Genomic DNA, 18,990 nt, shown 5'->3' on the forward strand with positions numbered 1-18,990 from the left:
AAAAAAAAAAAAAAAAAATACAGACTGAGGTTCAGGAATTCGAATTGATTTATAAACGAACATACTTAATTAACGTAAAAGGAAATCGGAGACAGAGGGAAGGGATTGGAAGGGACGAAGGAATAAATACCGTTCAACGATAGCGAGACACATGAAAATCGCCTGAAGAAGTGTAAGTACAAAAAATGACAACAGCTTTATTACACATCGTAGTAATTCGTACAATATTAATATCTCGCATTTTTTGTTTTTTTTTTGTTTTTGTTTTATACGCACGCACTTTATCTTTTTTACGTGAAGAATTCGGAGTCTGTGTGTGCGCGCGCGCGCGCGCGATCGATGTTCGATCGGGAGGAAACAACGGATCGAGATGTGGGAGATGGATGGAAGGGTCATCGATTCGCGCGATCACCGTACACACGATCGGCACAGAATCGTGATATACGCGCAAAACGCGCCACGTTTTGTGACTCCGCGCGCGAACGACGCTCGAAAGATAAGCCTGACTTAGTCGATACTTGCATTTCGTTTTAATTAGTTATCATTATTCGTAACAGGAACATTATCGAATCTTTGTTCGCTACAACTCTCTCTCTCGCATGCTCTCTCTTACATATACACACACACACACATACACACACACACACACACACACACACACTCTCTCTCTCTCTCTCTTTCACTCTCTCATCGCACGTACGCGTTTCTAACGCACTAATATCGTCATCACGATCGGCGATGTGCGATCTGGCTCGCCGTTTTTCTATCTATTTGTTTCTCTTTGTTTTCCGCTATGTAAAATCATCGCAAATCGCACAATTAGCAGTCATAAATAAATAATTAATCATCACTTAACGTGCGACAACAACACACAATTAATCTTCGCTTATCTATCGCTCGGCCAAAATCAGCGAGTGAAAAAGCTTCGCGACAACACAATGCGCTTTTCTTCGTGCTGCATTCTTTTATTAGTTTTGGTTCACCAATCGTGATTCGAATTTCTTACACGTTCCACGACTGGTGAATCTCGAATGCTTGCAATTTAGGAACGAAAAAAAAAGCAACGTGCGCCGCAAAGCCGTCGGTTCTTTCATATCGAACGAACTTGCGAGAAAGTGTCGAGGAAATGTACAAAAGCCGAAACGGCGGACAACCCTCTGGACAATCTTTTTTGAACGTTTCTTCCTCTTAAACGAGTGGAGATTCGTTACTCAAAATTATTCACGAATTTGCTCGTTCAGCGTGAGGAATGAAATAATAGAAATCGATGGAAAAAAAATTTCAAAAGATTTCAATTTTCACGAAGAATTTTTTCAAAAAGAATTTTCTTTGTGTTTTTGAAAATATAAATTTTCAAAAAAAGATTCAAAAAATTGATTGCATCGTCATTTAGGTGGAAAACAAACGCTTCTTGGCGCAACGATATAATGATGGTTTCCCTCTCTTCGGCTTTCGCCTCGACTCGCTTCATCTCGCTGTTTTCGGCCGTGTATCGCTTCGAAAACGAACGAAGCCGCGTTCATCGCGACACAAATCGCCGGATCACTATATCTCTCACTGTTCATTTACATATATATATATTTGTATCTTTTTATTTTTATATATATATATATATATATATCTCTATATATCCTTGCATAATTTAAACATATATCTACTCGTTCATCTGTTTTCTTTTTTCAATCGTACGTAGCGCAAGCCAATACCGAATGAATGCGGAAAAATTTCGATGGATTTCGCGACAGAAAATCGGAACCGAGTAATTTTATTAAAACATTAAATTTATTCACATTTTCTATCAAGTAGAGCAAAATGTAATTAAAAAAAATAAAAAAAATAAAAAATAATGAAAATTACTTGATAGAGAATACGTAGATCGTTTTTTTAATTATAAAATCACTTGGTTTATTTTTCCATTACGAACTCCATCGAAACTTTTTTGCACAATATGTAAAAACGTCGAACGATACACGCCGTGTTTGTAGTGATTGGAAGAGATACACTGATCAATCAATTATTCTCGACGAGAGAAAGCCAATGCCGCGCGCGGAATTCCTTCGGGATTTTTCAATGAAAAATGAACGAAGCACTTTTCCTCCCCTAGCGCGAATAAAAAAAAAGAGATACATCTTGTTGAAAACATTCCGAAGGATTTGCGAACTTCTTTGTTTTTGCATGCACAGACTTTACCTCCGGACTTTTTGGTTGCTCTTTATCTTCCTGCTCGTTAGAGTTTTGCTTTACAAAAAAATCTAATTTGCTCTCTCATCCGCGTCGTTCATTCACAATTAGTCCTCTTTATGGAAGTTAATATCCGACATCGGCACACATACCAGAATGACAGTCGTACTGTGTATATAGATTAAAAGGACGTGAATCCGGAAAATTGTATGCAGCTTTTCATCTTTTTTTTTTTTTATTTTTTTTATTTTTTTAACGCGAATAATGACGTGAATTGATGGTTTGTGATTGATCGGAATTGTCGTCCAACTGGAGAGAATTCCGAAAAGTGCATTTTTTCTTTTCAACGATTTTCACGCTTCTTGCCGACTCAATTGAATCGTCGCAGTCGTGAAGATGTCTGGGACGCAGACAATGCTATTTCGTTTTTTGAGAAAAGAAATACAACTCACCGTTAGAGGTTCAAGAAAAAAAAAGTTCATTCATAAAAATAATAGAGAACGCGTTGTACGAAATTTTGTTAGAACGTGTAAGGAAGAGGTGACGTCGCTCAAAAAAGTGCCGATTTCGTCGTTGAACACGCAGCTACACATACATACGTAAACTCTTTCACACGAAACACATACACGCAAGATCTCTCTGTGTCGTCAACCGAAGACTCGGACACGCAAATTTGAAAAAAAAATTAAAAAAAAAAAAAAAAAAAAAACTAACACCGGGAACAATGATAATGCGCAATACGGTGTAATAATATTAATCATAATAATAGCAATCGGTAATACAATAAGTAAATAACAATAATAATAAATTAGTTCTGTACAGAGTTTTCGTTTTGTCGCGAGCACGATATATAATATTAATACCCTAATGACGGGTCGGCGGCTGTCGAGGGGAGCCGACCGACCCCCACAGCGTTTAAATTCTTCTCCTCGTCTTGATCGTTTCTCTCGGTCACCCTTCCCCGATCGAAAGTCTTCGGATCAGTCCGTTCTCGACCGGCACAACCGGGACGCGGCGCACACTTTGTGGAACGCGCGTCTTCTTCTCCACATTGGTGTCCCCATCGGCGACGCCGAGTCACGAATGCACAAGTACAAGGCGCTTGCAGAAGAGTTGTGGTAAAAATTAAAAATAAAAAAAAATATATGTATAAAAAAAAAAAAGAAAAAAAAAAAAGAATATAAGCCACAGACAGAATGGAAAAAGAAACTGAATGTTTCGCTGGCGGACATTCGAGACGAAGGCGCCGCCATTTCGAGAGCGTCGCAGCGGCGCCGTCCGAGAAACGCGAAGAAAATCGAACGGGGTTGATCTGTTGAATATTCACGAGCACGCACCCACGCACTGCTTCTGAATCTCTCTCACGCATTCTTCTTTCTTTTTCTCTCTCTTTCTTTTACTCTCTTAGAACGGAGTCTATACTAACGTCTAAATGACGTCCCGATAAGTCTAAACTACACTTCTGTCGCGAGCGTTTCCGCCAGCGTGGCGGTGTCGTGCCTGTAATGATCGTCTATCACATACACACCGCAACTGCTGTTGTCCGTGGCACCACCACCACCGCTTCCCGGTGGACCACTACTAACACTACTACTGATGATGCCGCCGCTACCGGCGCCGTTGGCCTCCGATATAGTCGTCGGCCTCTTTATTAACGCGGCCTCTGTGGCGCAACAACTGTCCGCGTTACTGACAAACACGGACGACCTCTTGGCACTCTCCAGGACCCCAATACCGAGGCCCAGGCCCAGACAGTCCTTCTCCTTTTGGTACAGATGCGCGGACGCACGATGTGCAGCGGCCTCTGTGTTGAGCTGCTTCGTTGTCCTCGTTGTCCGACCGTCCTGCAACACCGGCTCCGGTTTGTAGCCCGAGCACGAACTGTCCAACGTTACATCCGTCTGAAAGGACGTGTCCAGGTCGTCCTGCCGTACCACCGACGCCACATTATTGACGCTTTTGCTCGCTGTCCAGGTGTTCTTGATCATATGCGCGTCACCGGCACCCAAAGCACAAACGCTACCGCCTCCGGCACCGATTAAACCGCTGCCGCTGCTACTCAAGAGGCCGCCGATGCTGCCGCTGCCACCACCGCCGCTCATGCCAAGTCCACCCCCGGCAGTGCCGACACCAATAGTGCTGGCACTGCGTTTACTCATACTGCTGTGTACCGCGTTTCTCTCGTTTTGCAACCTCGCCTCTTCGTCGGCTCTCGCTTGTTCCCGCTTCTGTCGCCTCTTCATGCACATCACGGCGACCACGGCGAATAGCACGAAGGCTGGTACCGCGGTAGATAGAGTCGCGATCATCACCAAGTGTTCCGGAGTCAAACCGGCATCTCTGGAAGCGACGTGCTTGGACAGATTACCAGTCCAGTAACCAGTGCCCGAGGGCGGTACCGCTCCGGTGTTCGTTGATGTTGTAGGTGCGGACGGTAGCGGTGTCGGCATCGCCTCGGGTTCTTCGCTACATGTAGGACCGTGCCAACCTTTCGGACAATCGCACTGAAAACCGTCAACGCGATTTTTACACGTGCCGCCGTTGGAACACGGTGCGCTCCGACATTCGTCTACGTCCACACTGCAATCCTTTCCGGTAAAGCCGGGCTTGCACACGCAATAATAATCGTTGGTCATGGTGATACATCTACCCCCGTTTGCGCAAGGTTTTGTCATGCAATAGTTCACTTTGTCCTGGCAAAGTCTGCCTACGTAACCCGGAACGCATTGGCAACGAAAGCTGTTCACCTGGTCCAGACAGGTGCCGCCGTTCAGGCAAGGATCGCCCTCACAGTCGTCCACGTTGATCTCGCACCGCTCGCCGGTGAAGCCGACTGGACAGGTACACCGGTAACCATTGATAATGTCTGTGCAGGTGCCGTTGTTCATGCAAGGATTCGGCGCGCAATCGTCGACTTGCGTGTCGCAGTCAGTGCCGGTGTAGCCGGCCGGGCAACGACATATGTATCCCTGTCCGGAATCGTCCTCGCAGGTAGCGCCGTGCTTGCACGGCGAATCCCGGCAGGATTTCGTCGTGATCTCGCAATGCCGACCGCGCCAACCGGGCGGACAAGTGCAACGATAGCTCGTGACGCGATGATGTTGCTGCTGTCTGTGGGACGATGACTCGGTGTTGTTGACATAGCTCGTGGACACGTTCGTACAGGTACCGCCGTTCTGACAAGGCTTGGAGTGACAGTCGACGAGCAGCGTCTCGCATCTCTCGCCGGCAAAACCTGGCGGGCACGCGCAGGTGTACGAGCCCTGGCCGGTGTTGAAGCAGGTGCCGCCGTTCAAGCACGGCTTGTGATTCGTGCAGTAGTTGAGGTCCTGGTTGCAGAACAGGCCGCCCCAACCCTCGTTACACGCGCACTCCCAGGGCTTTTGGCAGGTTCCGTGGAGGCAGCCCGGATACCGAAGACACTCGTTGCAGTGCGTACCCTTCCAGCCGTGGTGACATCTACAACAAAAACGACAGAATGTCGCTCTTTTAGTAACGTAAAGATACATAGACGCAGATACAAACGAGAGAGAGAGAGAAAGAGAAAATAAGAAATAAATCAGAATAGCCTGACACATACACGTATGCGTATCGTATCTTGTATCTGTGTGATTAGGATCTTGTCTCTCTGAGGATAAAATGGTTGAAAGAGGTACGTGTCACGTTTCCACGAAAGCTGAATCACCCATAAATCATTTATTTCTTGTATCAGGGACTTTCTACCGGGATAACGAAGTCGGTATATGTTGGATGGATGATGAGCCACGCACGATATCGGTCTCATTAGAATTGAGATAGACCACTAGACGTCACGTTTATTGTAATAGACAGAGAAAGAGAGAGAGAGAGAGAGAGAGAGAGAGAGAGAGCCGTGGGTGAAGTTCGAGTCTCCGTATTTCTGACCCCTTCCTCTCTATCTCGCTTCGTTCCCTGTCGGTCACGAGAGTTTCGAAAGGAGTTTTACCGGCGACGGACGGAAGGCGATCGCGCGGGCAGAAGTAAGAAGGTCGACAAAATCCCGGTGTAACAAGGAAGATTGTGGGGGAGGAGGGAGCGAGGGAGATCGTAGAAGGGACAGAGGTCGTTGACGAGTGCGAATGTGTGCGGCAGGAAGACGAAAGAGAAGCAAAGACGAGACGGGGGAGAGAGAGAGAGAGAGAGAGAGAGAGAGAGAGAGACTTCTCGGCTGGCTCGAAGGAAGAAAAGATTTCGCGGTTCGCTCGCCCGAGAGAGAAGGAGAGAAGCGTTGTACGGGGAATATCTTAAAGGTGGATAAAAGCCAGCCAGAGAGTGAGAGATGAAGCGCCGGGAAGGGGTGGTGTATGCCGGGAGATGAGAAGGATACACGACGGTCGGCCATTACATGCGGGGGTTATATGCTTCACGAAGAAGAAGCGAGGAACGAAGACGGAAGAAAGTGAATACGAGGAGAGAGACAAGGATGGAACCGAAGATCACACATATATATACACACACGTGCGCACACGTACAACAAGCACGTATGTATTCACCGAGGCACACAGTCTCAGCTGTGCAAGAGGGAAGAGAGAGGAAGAGGGAAGAGAGAGAGACGCGGGGACCGAAGGTGGCGCGAGCGGGAAGAACCAGCCACCGCGGAAGAGGGAGAGAAAAGAGGGCCCGGGATGCGAAGGAGCGAGAGGAATAACGGGGAGAGAGAGAGAGAGAAAGGACTGCGGGACCGAGAGAGGAAAGACGAGAAAGAGAAGGAGGAGGTAGAATTCTGACGGAGCGGTGGGGGATGAATCGTCGAGTAGTGTGTTCCCACGGTTCGAGTCTCGGCACAGCCGTTCAGTATGCGGGTCAAGGAAAGGTTACGCTCCTCCGTATACGTGTGTGCGTGTGGCGCGCGCGCGCACGCGGCTGCTCGCGGTGCCTACTACTACCTGTATCCGCGTGTATACACGTCGTCATACGGTCGGTTCTGTCGTCGTGGTGTTCTATCCTAGAGAGAGCAAGAGAATAAAAGGCGTAAAAGAGGAGGATAGAGAAACCACATAGAGAAAGACGAACGAAAACAAGTAGAAGAAGACGACGGCGGTGCAAAGAGGGGAAAAACTGCAGCCGTCGATGTCGCATGACTATACCATTAAATCCAATATGCAAAGTGAGAGAGAAAGAGATAAACAGAGAGCAACTAAAGAATGCCGTGATTTAAAAGAGAGAGAGAGGAGAATAAAAAAAAGAGAGAGAGAGAACGAACAAGAAAGGGTGCACAAATACAGAAGGTGATGAAGGAAGATATAAGGAGGGGGGGGGGGCAAAACGAGACAACGAAGGGGATTGAAAGCTGGCCGCGAACTGTGCCGCGTGGATTATTCGCGGCCGTTTTGTTACCGCTCTCGCGAGAAAGATGAAAAGAGAAAGAGACAGAGAGAAAAGAAGAAAGAGAAAGAGAGAGAGAGAGAGAGAGTGCGTGTATGTGTGGGCGCGCGCGCATGTGTGCACCTAGGTATTGTACATATCTCCAAAGAGCAGCGAGCGGTCCACGTGATCGCGCGCATTCTACTTTGTGGCTAGGCCGCGGAACAGAATCGCGACTGTGCCATAATTACCGCCGGGGGATAGGTCACATGCACCGGCGAAGGGGGAAGAAGAAGGACCGGTCGGCCGTTATGGAAATCCCGCGATATGCACTCGGTTAAATGTCTCTCTCGCTGAAAGAGACGAGAGAGGACGACCTCTCGACGATATTCTCTTTCTCCACCTCCTCCTCGCCTCGCGACTCTTCTCTTCTTACCGTGCCATCACTGCCATCAATGCGCGCGAGGTTGTACCGTGCGTTCTTTGACCTTTATTACGCGGATATTTAAACGGGACGACATCGAAGATCGAATCACGCGGAGATCGAAAAAAAAAAATATATATATATATAAATTTCTTTACGTCATCACGATTTTTGTAGAGTCATAATAAAAATATGATTGTAAATTAATCTTGCTACGATGTCGATAAAATCAAACGTCGAAATATCGCGACGGATATCCTCGGTTTCCTTTGTAGTTTGCGTTTGCTAAAAAAAAAAAAAAAAAAAAAAAAAAAAAAAAAAAAAAGAAAAAAGAAAAAATAACACGATCGTACACACGTTCAATGTATGTGTGCGATGCAATACTGTCATCGGTATTCAAGCGTCAACACGCACGCACGGCCCGCGCGCGGGCTCCGAAATTTCAATGGGACGTTCAACGGCCGTGATTCTTGCACGTATCACGAGCGCGTATAAAGCTCTCGATAATCCCACGGAGTCCGTCTCCGGCCTGTTGCTCGTACAAAACGATCGTTATCGTTCTTTCCGAGTATACGCGAATATACGCTATGTGACTGAAAACAAGCGTATCGTAATTCTATCCCCGTAATCTACGTAATTATCTACGATCGAAGGTGTGTAAAGAGAGAGAGAGAGAGAAAGAACTCGTGTGCGTAAAAGCTACTATTGTCGCGTGCACGCAGAAAGAGAGAGAGAGAGAGAGAGAGAGAGAGAGAGCGCGATCAAGGTTAACGCCGATCAAATTCCGTTACACACTCATGTAATGAAATTTTTATTCATCGACTTTTGCGAAAGAGAGGGAGAGAAGAGAGCATCGTGAGAGGTTGTACGTAAAAATTGCCGATAACGAAGCCCGAACGTATGTGCGCAATGTACAACACGTAATTGATGTTTGTTACGTGTCGTGCCGCGGTAATGATGTATAAAGAAGAATGACACACGAAGTAATGATACTCGAAACGAGTTGACACATGCCATTAACAGAGCGTGAAGAACTTTTTTTTTTTTTGTTTTTTACAACAGTAACATTTTATTTGTTGCTTGTTTTGTTTTTGACAAAAACGTGATCGAGGAAATATTTATATTTGTTTTGTAATAAAATTTTTTAATACAATCGCGCTACTTTAAAAAAATAAAAAATAAAAAAAAAAACATCCGAACTTGATCCGCGAACTTGTCGTTTAGAAGTTGTCGAGTTTTTCGATCGGAGTTAAATCGAGACGTTACACGACTGGCACGCACACAGTCAGCGAAGTGCGTTAGCCGCTGTCGCCGACGAGAAACTCTCGATATTCATGCCAAAGGGGGCTCACGGCGGTGAGGCATATTTCACGGCGCGGGAAAATCCACGCTATTTCTTCCTTTCACAATCGTGCAACTTTGAAGCTCGCACAACGGCACCAATTTCAACGGGGTCGATGCTCGAAACGAAACCTCCTCTCCTCGGAGATAGACGACTCGAAGATGAAGAAAGAAAACGAGAAGAATAAAAAGAAATTGGATTGTTTTATTCGAGTATACAAAAAGAGAACGAGGGAATTAACACACTGTTGACAATTAATCTCGAAAATATTCGCGAATGAATAATCACCAGAGAGAGAGTTTCACATTCGTGCGCGAAAAATCTCTTTCGAGAAAATGATAATAAAACGCGATTCTACAAGATCTCGAATTGATTTGAAAAGTCGCGAGATTGAAGAGATAAAAGCACGACCGCGGGGAACTCGTGGCGGCGAACGGCTAACGGGACAATTAACCTCGGTCGTAGAGAGTAATTAAATGATCGAGTTAACTCCAAACCCCGAGTTAATGCCGACCGCCACAGGCCGAGATTCAAGCTCGCCCGACCGACCGACGACGACGTGCCGCCGGCGCGACGACGCGACGACGGACGCGCGGCACGAAACGCGTGACATTCGCGATGCATTCGCGCGAATTAGATGAATCACCACCACCGTATTACTTAACTTACATTCCGTGTTCTTCTCGTATACTTCACAAGTTGGTCTAACCGCGCACAACGGGTGACCCACAAACTTCACAAAACATGATATTAAATCACAGCCTCCTACGAGGTTTTCAAGATTAAACATGCGAATTCATTAGAGACCGCGATGGGAAAATTACACTTTTTGAAATACCGTTATATAATGTATTTGTTATATTGAGGAAGAGGCAAGGGGTTAAATTCTGATAGTTACACGCGGCATGTTAAACTCCTCGTCTATCGAGCGCGGAAATTCACGACGTGAATTAAAATCTCGAGGGGATTCCGGAATTTCGCGAATTACACAAATCGGAAAGTTCAACGACACCGACGGGCGCGTTGGCGCGAAAGGAGACAAAGACGGAAAAATCGTAAAACAGAAGAAAAAGGAACGAGAAGAAAGTGGAAGGGGGGAAAGTGCGAGCCGAAGAGGGAGGAAAGGGCAGGAACGATTGGCACCTCAGGAACTGCCTCGTTAAACGAGAAGAGCCTCGAATTCCACTTCGCTTCCTCGCGCGAGTATGCCGCGCAACAACACACTCGTAAAAACGTTGCGCGAAAGAAAATATGCATGATTATTTTACACAACTCGGTGTGTACTCTTGCAATATTGTCGCGGATGTATGCGCGGCGCCGTTTGCGGGGTTTCTTCTTAAAGGATGATGATGATGATGATGATGATAATCGCGCGGCGGCGTGCGAGTGTCTTTTCACGTTCCACAAGTAGAATCGGTAATTAAAACTCCGCCGATTCGAAATCAAAGTTACAAAATGAGATATTATTTTCATGCACTCTCGCAGTAATACGCTTTCTAACGTTCCACTTTTCAATACGAAACACTTTGCGCTTACTGATATCAAAAGATTAAAATTTAACCATTCGAAGTCAGGATTTTTATTAGCACGGGGCATAATTTGAACAATTATATTTAAATACGCGTAACAAATTTGCCAAATTAAAAAACATTTCAAATTTCTTGCAGAAAGTAACAAGTGTGAACAATTTTTTTTTTTACCGAGACTAGTGTGATGAATTTCTATCTCCGTCTATGGAATATTATGCTTTTTCGTGAAACGCACGCGTCGAACAATAATTTACGGATAGAGGTATGCGCGTAATTATTATCGCGCACATGCATACGTTACAGCGGCGCGTATAGAAAGAGTGGATGCACCGTGTCGGGGCCCAGGCATTTAGTTGGCGGTTGTGTATGGGGCACCGCGCAGCAACGCGCGCACACATACACACGACGCGACACGTAGACAAGGTGCGCGCAAGTATTAGCGCGAAGTGCATACACACATATATTTATATACGTATGTATGTATAATATGTATATATACACATATATATACTCACATGCATTCGTTGGGTCGATTGCAGTGTCCGTGCTGTTCGTCGCATCCGGGCAGGCAGCGGGCTGAAATGAGTAAGAAAAAATCCAAGAGGTTAAGGCAACTCTCGGCGAGAGGTCGATCGCGTCCCTCACGACTGCACGAGCGGTACGATACATCCGATGCATGCACATATATATATATATATATATGTAGTAGTATGTACGCGCGTACGGTAGTCCGTCTCTTATACGTGTATATTTTAAAACGCAATTCCTTTGTTTCTTTATTTTTGTAGAAAAAAACTTAATTTTAGGAAGAAACTCACGAGATTGATAAAATTTACGCAATTAGATTGTCTTTACGCGCGCACGGTAGTCCGTCTGTGCATTTTAGGACGCAATATTTGGTTTTCTATCTCTGTAGAAAAACATTTTAGGAAAAACTATCGAGATTAAAACCATTTACATAATAAATGAATTTTTTTTTTTTTAATTATATTTCAATTCTTACATACAAATCCTAAAGTATTTTACTCATTTGCCCATACGTTCTTTCTGTTCTTCCTCGCGTGAGGTTTTTGATAAACTTCGTGGGGGACGATACTTTTCTCAACCTAATCTAACCCATTTATTGTTTTTATCTAGAAATATATAACAATAATGATAATTAATACTGATAACACTAATGGAAACAGGAAATGGAGAGAACACGTTCACAGGTGGCACTGTACGAAAGATACGCGACTCTCTTATCACAGAAGCGCCGCAAATAAAAAAAACAACTCGCTCGAATTCGGAAGGGGAGAGAGCGTGCGCGCGTTTAACGAGAACCTCCCCGAATGCGGGCCACTTGAAAAAAGAGAAATGAATATGTATATATATATATATTCGCGACGTTTACTTCTTCAAATCGGTGCCGGTAACCGATCGACCGATTCTTCTTCCCGTACACACACCGCGGAAAACTAACTCATATGGCTGCCGGCCAACTGCGGCCGAGAGCGCCGAGATATTTGCGGACTGGACATCGCGAACGATGTACACGTGACACAATTTCATTACCCTTGCGATCTGAAGCCGCGTGCAAGCATGCGAGGAATCGACGCTTGCCCGTTTGAAAATTCCTTTCTCGTCACCTTACCGCCCACCTCTTCCGCGATCTCTGCCACGTTTTTACTCACTTTCGCACTTGCGCGGAAGTTTTTTTTTTTTTTTTTACTTGTATAATTCAAATTTTTTTTCCAATTTTTTGACATATTTTTACGAATACGTGTGTTGCTCTTTTTTTTTATTATTCTTACTTTATGTTTATTGCAATTAACAACAACTTGTCGAAAGGATCATCGGTGTGTGTCGTTCAACTTTACCAGCTAGCCAGATAGCCCCGCCAGAAAAGTGCTGATAAAAGCAACCGTCTGACCGAGACGAAGTGCTTGGGAACACCGCGCTGGTAGAAGCCGAGAGAGGAATCCCGGCGCGCCGATGCCGGTTGAATGAAGGGGTTGAGGGCGACGCGGTTCAACGTTTCCGATGCTGCACGACGAGGCCGGCCGGCCGGCCGGCGAGAACAGCAGGGCCAGCAGCAAGGGCCTCGTGACCTTGGCACCGAGCGCAACGGCCCGGCCTCTCTTGCTCTCGCCCCGGACGGACTTCGGCGCGGCGGCATCGCGTTAAGGAGTATGGTATTTATAGAGCGGAGAGCGAAGAGATACAAGACCCCCCTCGACCCCCCTACACTCGTCTCCCTCTTCTACCGGTCTCTTCCCCCCTCGGTCGGTGTATCGTCGACGAACGACCGAATCGCAGAGATTCCACGATTCCTCCCGCGTGCATCTATCTCTCTCCTCACTCGGCTCTTCTGTATCATCTCTTCTCTGTATACCGTTGCCGGAGACGAAAGGAGAAATGGAAGAACCCTCGTCTCGAAGAGGAGGCGCGCGGATGACTAAACAAATCTCGTAAGCCGCGACAAATCTTACCCTTCGAGGATTATTTACGGCCGATTCGCCGCGATTTTTCGAGATAAATCCGCACGAGGTGGGCCATAAATCCGCCGCCCCGATTGTTCTCTTTATTTCTCTCCGATTTTCTGTCATTCTTTCTCTCTCTCTCTCTCTCTCTCTCTCTCTCTCTCTCTCTCTTTCTTTCTCTCGCAAAACACCGAATCTTCGTATCGAACGAAGAGAGTTCCTAGAAGAGCCGAAAAGAAGACATCGAAGATCCCCCCCTTGCACTTCACTCGGCGCGATACTTTGATGATCGTGCGTTCCTCGAATCGAGCGTCATTCAAAACATCCGATGGAATATCGACACATCTTCCCATTCAATATCTTTGCAACGGTAAATTATTAATTTTTTTTATAAAACATAACTAATTAATTTTTTTTACAAAACTGTACTGTAAATTGTAGTTATAAAACATAAATATAGATTGAAGCTGATTACTAGGTCAGGTTGTTATAACAATGAAGTAATATAATAATTAACTGCTCATATATTTTAACGCAATTTCAACTGAACAATTGAAGTTTATTAATTAGGTCGTATCAACCAACTCAATTTTCATTTTTATTCGCAATCGATGTGACCTAATTAACATCCATCACACAATTGCATTTTATTACATAATAATAAATTACTTTGTCACGTTGATCATCAAATTTGTAAAAATGTTTGGAAAATTTCAGGATGCTGCCTTTTTTCAGATTCTTCCGAGTAAATTTCAAATAAAAAACTTTATAAATTTTATTACACGGTAAAAGAAACAACATTCAATAAAAAATCAAAGAATAAAAAAGTACAGCTGATAACAGTACGAGAATAAAAAAAAAAAAAAACAGAAACAAATATGGTGGAATATGTTGAGAATCATATCGGAGTACGGTATTCGAAGCAGGTGACTTAACGTGCACACGCGAGTGACATTCTCAATGAACCTAGGCAACTTCCACGAAACCTCACCTCGGTTTTCTTTAAACGCTTGACCTCGAGCAAATAAAAAAAAAAAAAATAATAAAAAAAAAAAAAAAGAATGAAAGAAATAGACGCACGGTCGTAAGTAGATGTTGCACTTCAAACTCGCCGGGGTTTCCGCAACCAATATATCTTGACTGCTAAATGAATTTCCGTTTCGAACCGCCGTCGCAGATGAATGATTCAGTGACCCTGAGGACATCATTCTAGTGCATTCTATTTCCTAGCAGACTATTTATTTCTAATCACTCTTTTTCATTCATTTTTACGATATCCGCTCTAACATGAATGTATCTCTCACAACATGAATGTATCTCTCACAGCACGAACGATTAGCTTAAAATACAGCCGACGTGATTGGCGCTAGAAGGACCGCAGGATTGAGTTAACAATGAGACCCGGAATTTCACCTCCACTTTTGAATTGTTCACCTGTTTCTGAGGTCAATTACAATAGCGTTGAGGAAGTCACCGATCTTTTTACGCCCAAGTGGTACCTAATGGTTTTCTATTATTTGCTAGATTTTGCTTTTTTACGGAGTCAACCCAAAATCCCTTTTACCTCGACATGACCAATAACTTTTGATTCTTTTCTTTTCCAAATAATAGCCGATTTCCGAATCCGATTTTCGTCCAAAGCGGACAAATTCCGGGAGCGCAGGTAGAACGAAAAATAAAAAGAAGAAAAGCTACGCGACAAAAAAGCAAAGTTTTGGGAAACCTCTCCATTCGGTGAGATAAAACTCTATCATGACGTTAAAAAAAATTGGAGAACAAGAAGACGAGGATAGAAGAGAGGATGGACTAATCAGGAAGGGAAAAGATAGACTATATAAGCAGGGTTGGTGGTAGTGAACTGGAACACAACTCTGACGCAGCTGTTAGTTAAAGCGCCGATCTTGCAGCTGTCAGGTTCCGGGCCGAAAGAGAGGCCCGACTTGTATGCAGCTGCTCTCTCTTCCTATGCACCCGCCAGCAACCCCTATATAACGCTGTTGCACCCCCGAAAGCGTTCCCGACTGCCTGCGGCGCGCCCGCCTATTCTCAAAACTAATCGTCTCTCTCACCACGGGGTTAACGAGCGAGAAAGAGAGAGAGAGAGAAAGGGAAGTTAACCCTTCGATCATAAAACGAACTGCACAGGATGTGCTCGATGATTATTTTCTAGGCGGGAAAAAGTGTGTCTCGGTGGATGATTGATGATGATGCGGGGAAAAAGGATTGACAATTAATAAAATAAATTATCAATAAAACAAAGTGATAAGAAAATAAATCATATTATGAGACAGGATGAGGAAAAAAAAAAAAATACGTAACGAGAGTTGCGTAGAAATTGTACGAGAGAAAATTGACACTAAAATTCAGGGAGTTCGAACGCGGAAGTGTGTGCGTGATGCAGCCGAGCGCGAGATATCTTGCCTCAATAGATTCCGAAGAAGTGAAAGTCCTTTTGTGTTTTCGCGAGACTCGTTCCGAAGGAGAGTCCGCGCCGCTCGTGATTTAAATCGTCGTGTTTCCCTCGACGTTTTGCGGCTCGACCGTCAATCGAGCGAGAGCGCGACAGCGATTTTGCCACTTCTCATTATAGGCTGTGCATAATCGTATGGAACATTGCGGTAGCGGACAATCGGATGTTTTTTTTTTTTTTTGCGTCACGTTGGTCTGGGAAACGCGTTTCAAAATCGATCTTTTTTTTTTCTCGATCTGATCTCTCGAAAGAGCTACAAGAACAAATCGGGACAAACCGTAACACAATGCTCGTGTAAGATAAACAACATTTTACATCGAATATACCAAATTAAGATGTTAATAATTCTTGTGATAAAATTTTTTAATAAAAAAAAAATTGAACGAACTTTTATCAATAAATCCGATTGTTTCGGCATCTAGCGCGATACACCCGACTTCCTGAAAGCCGCTCGAACAAAAGATTCCTCGAATGATAGAGCAGAATATCCACGAAATGGAGAACAAGTAATCCATTAGTAATCGACGCGCGAACTTTGTCGATCGCGGCGGCCGCGAGTCGTCGGCGTCGGGTGCAACGACCCGGGGGAGGGAGAGGGGGGGGGACGACAGGGCCCCACACACGGGGAGACTTCGCCTACGATCGATCGCTCACTTCGATCGGAATCGAGAAAGTCTGGAATTCGGGATCCGAGAATTGGCGAGGCGAGGAAAGTTCGTGGGAAAGCGAGAACCTCGAGGAATAGACGCGGAATTAATACGGCGTTTTGCATAAAACAATATTACGTAACAATTACACACAAAATATTTCGTTAATATTTCGCAAATGCACACAAAAAAAGACACGCGCAAAAACCGACGGGGTTACGGTGTTCATTTTTTTGTGTAAAAAATTCGCTTGCGAAATTCTATACTTGTTGTCGCAAAAATTTTTTTACACGTTTAAGATTTCCGAAGATTCGACGAATGAAAAATGATCGACAAATTACACGACATAAATGTCTAGAATGTCTCGTATTTTTTCCCACACACACAAAAAAAAAAAAAAAAAACTATTAGCGCTTCCGTCAAGAGATGACACCGATGACCCAACCTTTGTCCTCTCCTCTCTCGGAACAATTCGATACAATCATCTCCGGTTTTGCGAAGAATCGAAAAAAGAAACGAGAGAAAGAGGGAAAGAAGAGGAGAGAAGAAGGTGAATAAAACCACCTTTGTGCGTACAGGTATACGCGGTTGGGAACACCAGCTGCAGATACGGTACCTGTACGTACCAGAAGAGAAGCTTCGACTCCTCCGAAGCAACAGACATCTCCGGCCTGTCTCGCACGGAGTTTCGAGACCGAGTCGGGACGCAGCGGGACGGAGCGAGAGAACGAAAAACGAGAGGAAAGAAGAGAGAAAAGAGGAGAGAAAGAGAAAGAGAGAGCCACACACGAAGACAGATTTCGCCTCCTCGTCTCGTTTCACGCACACAATCACGAATCATTACACGTGCACACGGATTAGTTCTCTCGGCCGGGTCTCTCGCAAGCAGGTACGCGAGAGTGAAAAGGAGAGGGATGCTGCAGCCGGAACGCGAGGGACAGGCAAGAGAGAAGGAGAACTCGCGCGACGGTGGCGGCGAAGAAGGGAGAAAGGAGATATTCGCGCACACGCGCGAGCCAAGCGTGGGAAGCTGCCGCACGCTTCGGGTCTCGGGCGCTGCAGCGCGCGTCCAGGACTGCACCGGGCCTCTCCTTACTTCGCGGTAGAAGCCCGGCTTTCAAGGAGCGAGCGGAGCGAGAGAAACGCGCGAGGATATACGAGAGAGGAACGTTATATCGTGGTAGCGTGCATATTCGACGTTCTGATAGGAATCAAGGGTGTCTGGTAATAACGCGCGAGCGTTTCGCGGAATCAAAAAATCATCGGATTTTATTAAACAATCGTATTTTGCCAATCGAATTAAATATTTCGCACAGTTGTGTGTCTTTAAAAAATAAATCGTAGTATTTAAAATTATATTATTGTTTTATAAGAGAGAGAGAGAGAGTTTTGCTTTAATTTATGAATTAATCGGTAGATGCGCGGCTAACAAGTAAGTTGCAATTAAAATATTGTAATTAATTTAAATTATAGTTTCTAATAGTTTTGTTTTATTGTTTAATTTTGCAACAACATATTAGCAATTTTGTTCTAATTAAAATTCGTTTCAACTCGAGAAAGTCTTATAATTAATTTGTTAAAAAAATTCCAAAACTTATACTACACTTGGAATATCGCGAAGACTACGAGAGAAACTGGTGTTCGGAGCGCGTGTACAGTCGTGATGGGATACGCGTATCGCGCTTAACCACTAAGCGAAGTATATGGCGTAATCATCCGGAGGACCGGAATGCGAGAAGGCAGTGTGTGACTTACGGGTGTTGCAGTAGTCGCCCTTCCAGCCGGAGAGACAGACTCGCTCGCCCGCGGGGCTGCAGCTGTAGTGACCGAAATTGTCGTCCCTCGGCCGGCACAGGTCCTCGCAACCCTTGCCGTAATAATGCGCCACGCACGTCACCCTGTACTCGTACTCCATCTGCGAGTGTGCGCTTCTGTGCTCGTCCACGGTCCACTCCGGCCCGACGTCCAGCCACTTCTGAGTGGTCAGTCGGGTGATGAGAACTTTTTCTGAAAAAACAAAAATCACAAAACTGCAATTGTAATTCGAACGATTTCACGTCGAATCAAAATATATTTATTTATTTACGTCTCATTACGCTCGATAAATTTTAAGATACTTTTATATTGACTTTAAAGAAATTAAGAGATCGCATAATTAACGCGTGATTATCGTAGATCGGTTGGAATATCGCGCTGGTTGTCGAATTAACGGTGCGTTGGGCTACAATAAGGCGCGAGAAAGTAATTAGGTAAACGTCTAACACTGGGGCAGAGCGAACGAGGCGCATCGCTGCGACCAATGATGCGATCGAAGTGCATCGGCCTCCGAGAGTAAGAGAGAGAGAGAGGGATAGAGTGAGAGGAGGGAGAGAGAGACAGAGAAAAAAGAGAGAGAGAGAGAGAACCGACCGGACGTTCGTCCGCTATTGCTACTCTGTCGGCGGCACGCATCCGGCACAAAGAGAGTAAGCGTACACCACGTTGCGGCTCTGGGAAAGAAGCGTCCTTCCTTTCTTCCTCCCTCTTTTCTTTCCTCTCCCTCTCTCCCTCTCTCCCTCTCTCTCTCTCTCTCTCTCTCTCTCTCTCTCTCCGTCTTCGTCCTCTTGACTGTCT

The 18,990-nt window shown here is 45.0% G+C and overlaps 1 protein-coding gene across 1 annotated transcript in view; it reads right to left on the bottom strand.

Moving 5' to 3' along the window:
- Positions 1-2,393: 2,393 nt before the first annotated feature.
- Positions 2,394-18,990, bottom strand: part of LOC109851708 (neurogenic locus protein delta) — a 42,850-nt gene continuing 26,253 nt past the window's right edge. Inside the window, exons 4-6 of the mRNA XM_020422040.1 lie at positions 18,133-18,384; positions 11,314-11,374; positions 2,394-5,640 (exon numbers count right to left, since the gene is read on the bottom strand). Coding sequence (XP_020277629.1) covers positions 3,636-5,640; positions 11,314-11,374; positions 18,133-18,384 — 2,318 coding nt within the window. The 3' untranslated portion in view covers positions 2,394-3,635. The remainder of the gene's footprint in view (positions 5,641-11,313; positions 11,375-18,132; positions 18,385-18,990) is intronic.

This window comes from Pseudomyrmex gracilis, unplaced genomic scaffold, assembly GCF_002006095.1.
Source record: "Pseudomyrmex gracilis isolate BER0280 unplaced genomic scaffold, ASM200609v1 scaffold_19, whole genome shotgun sequence".
NCBI classification, from domain to species: Eukaryota; Metazoa; Arthropoda; class Insecta; order Hymenoptera; family Formicidae; genus Pseudomyrmex; species Pseudomyrmex gracilis.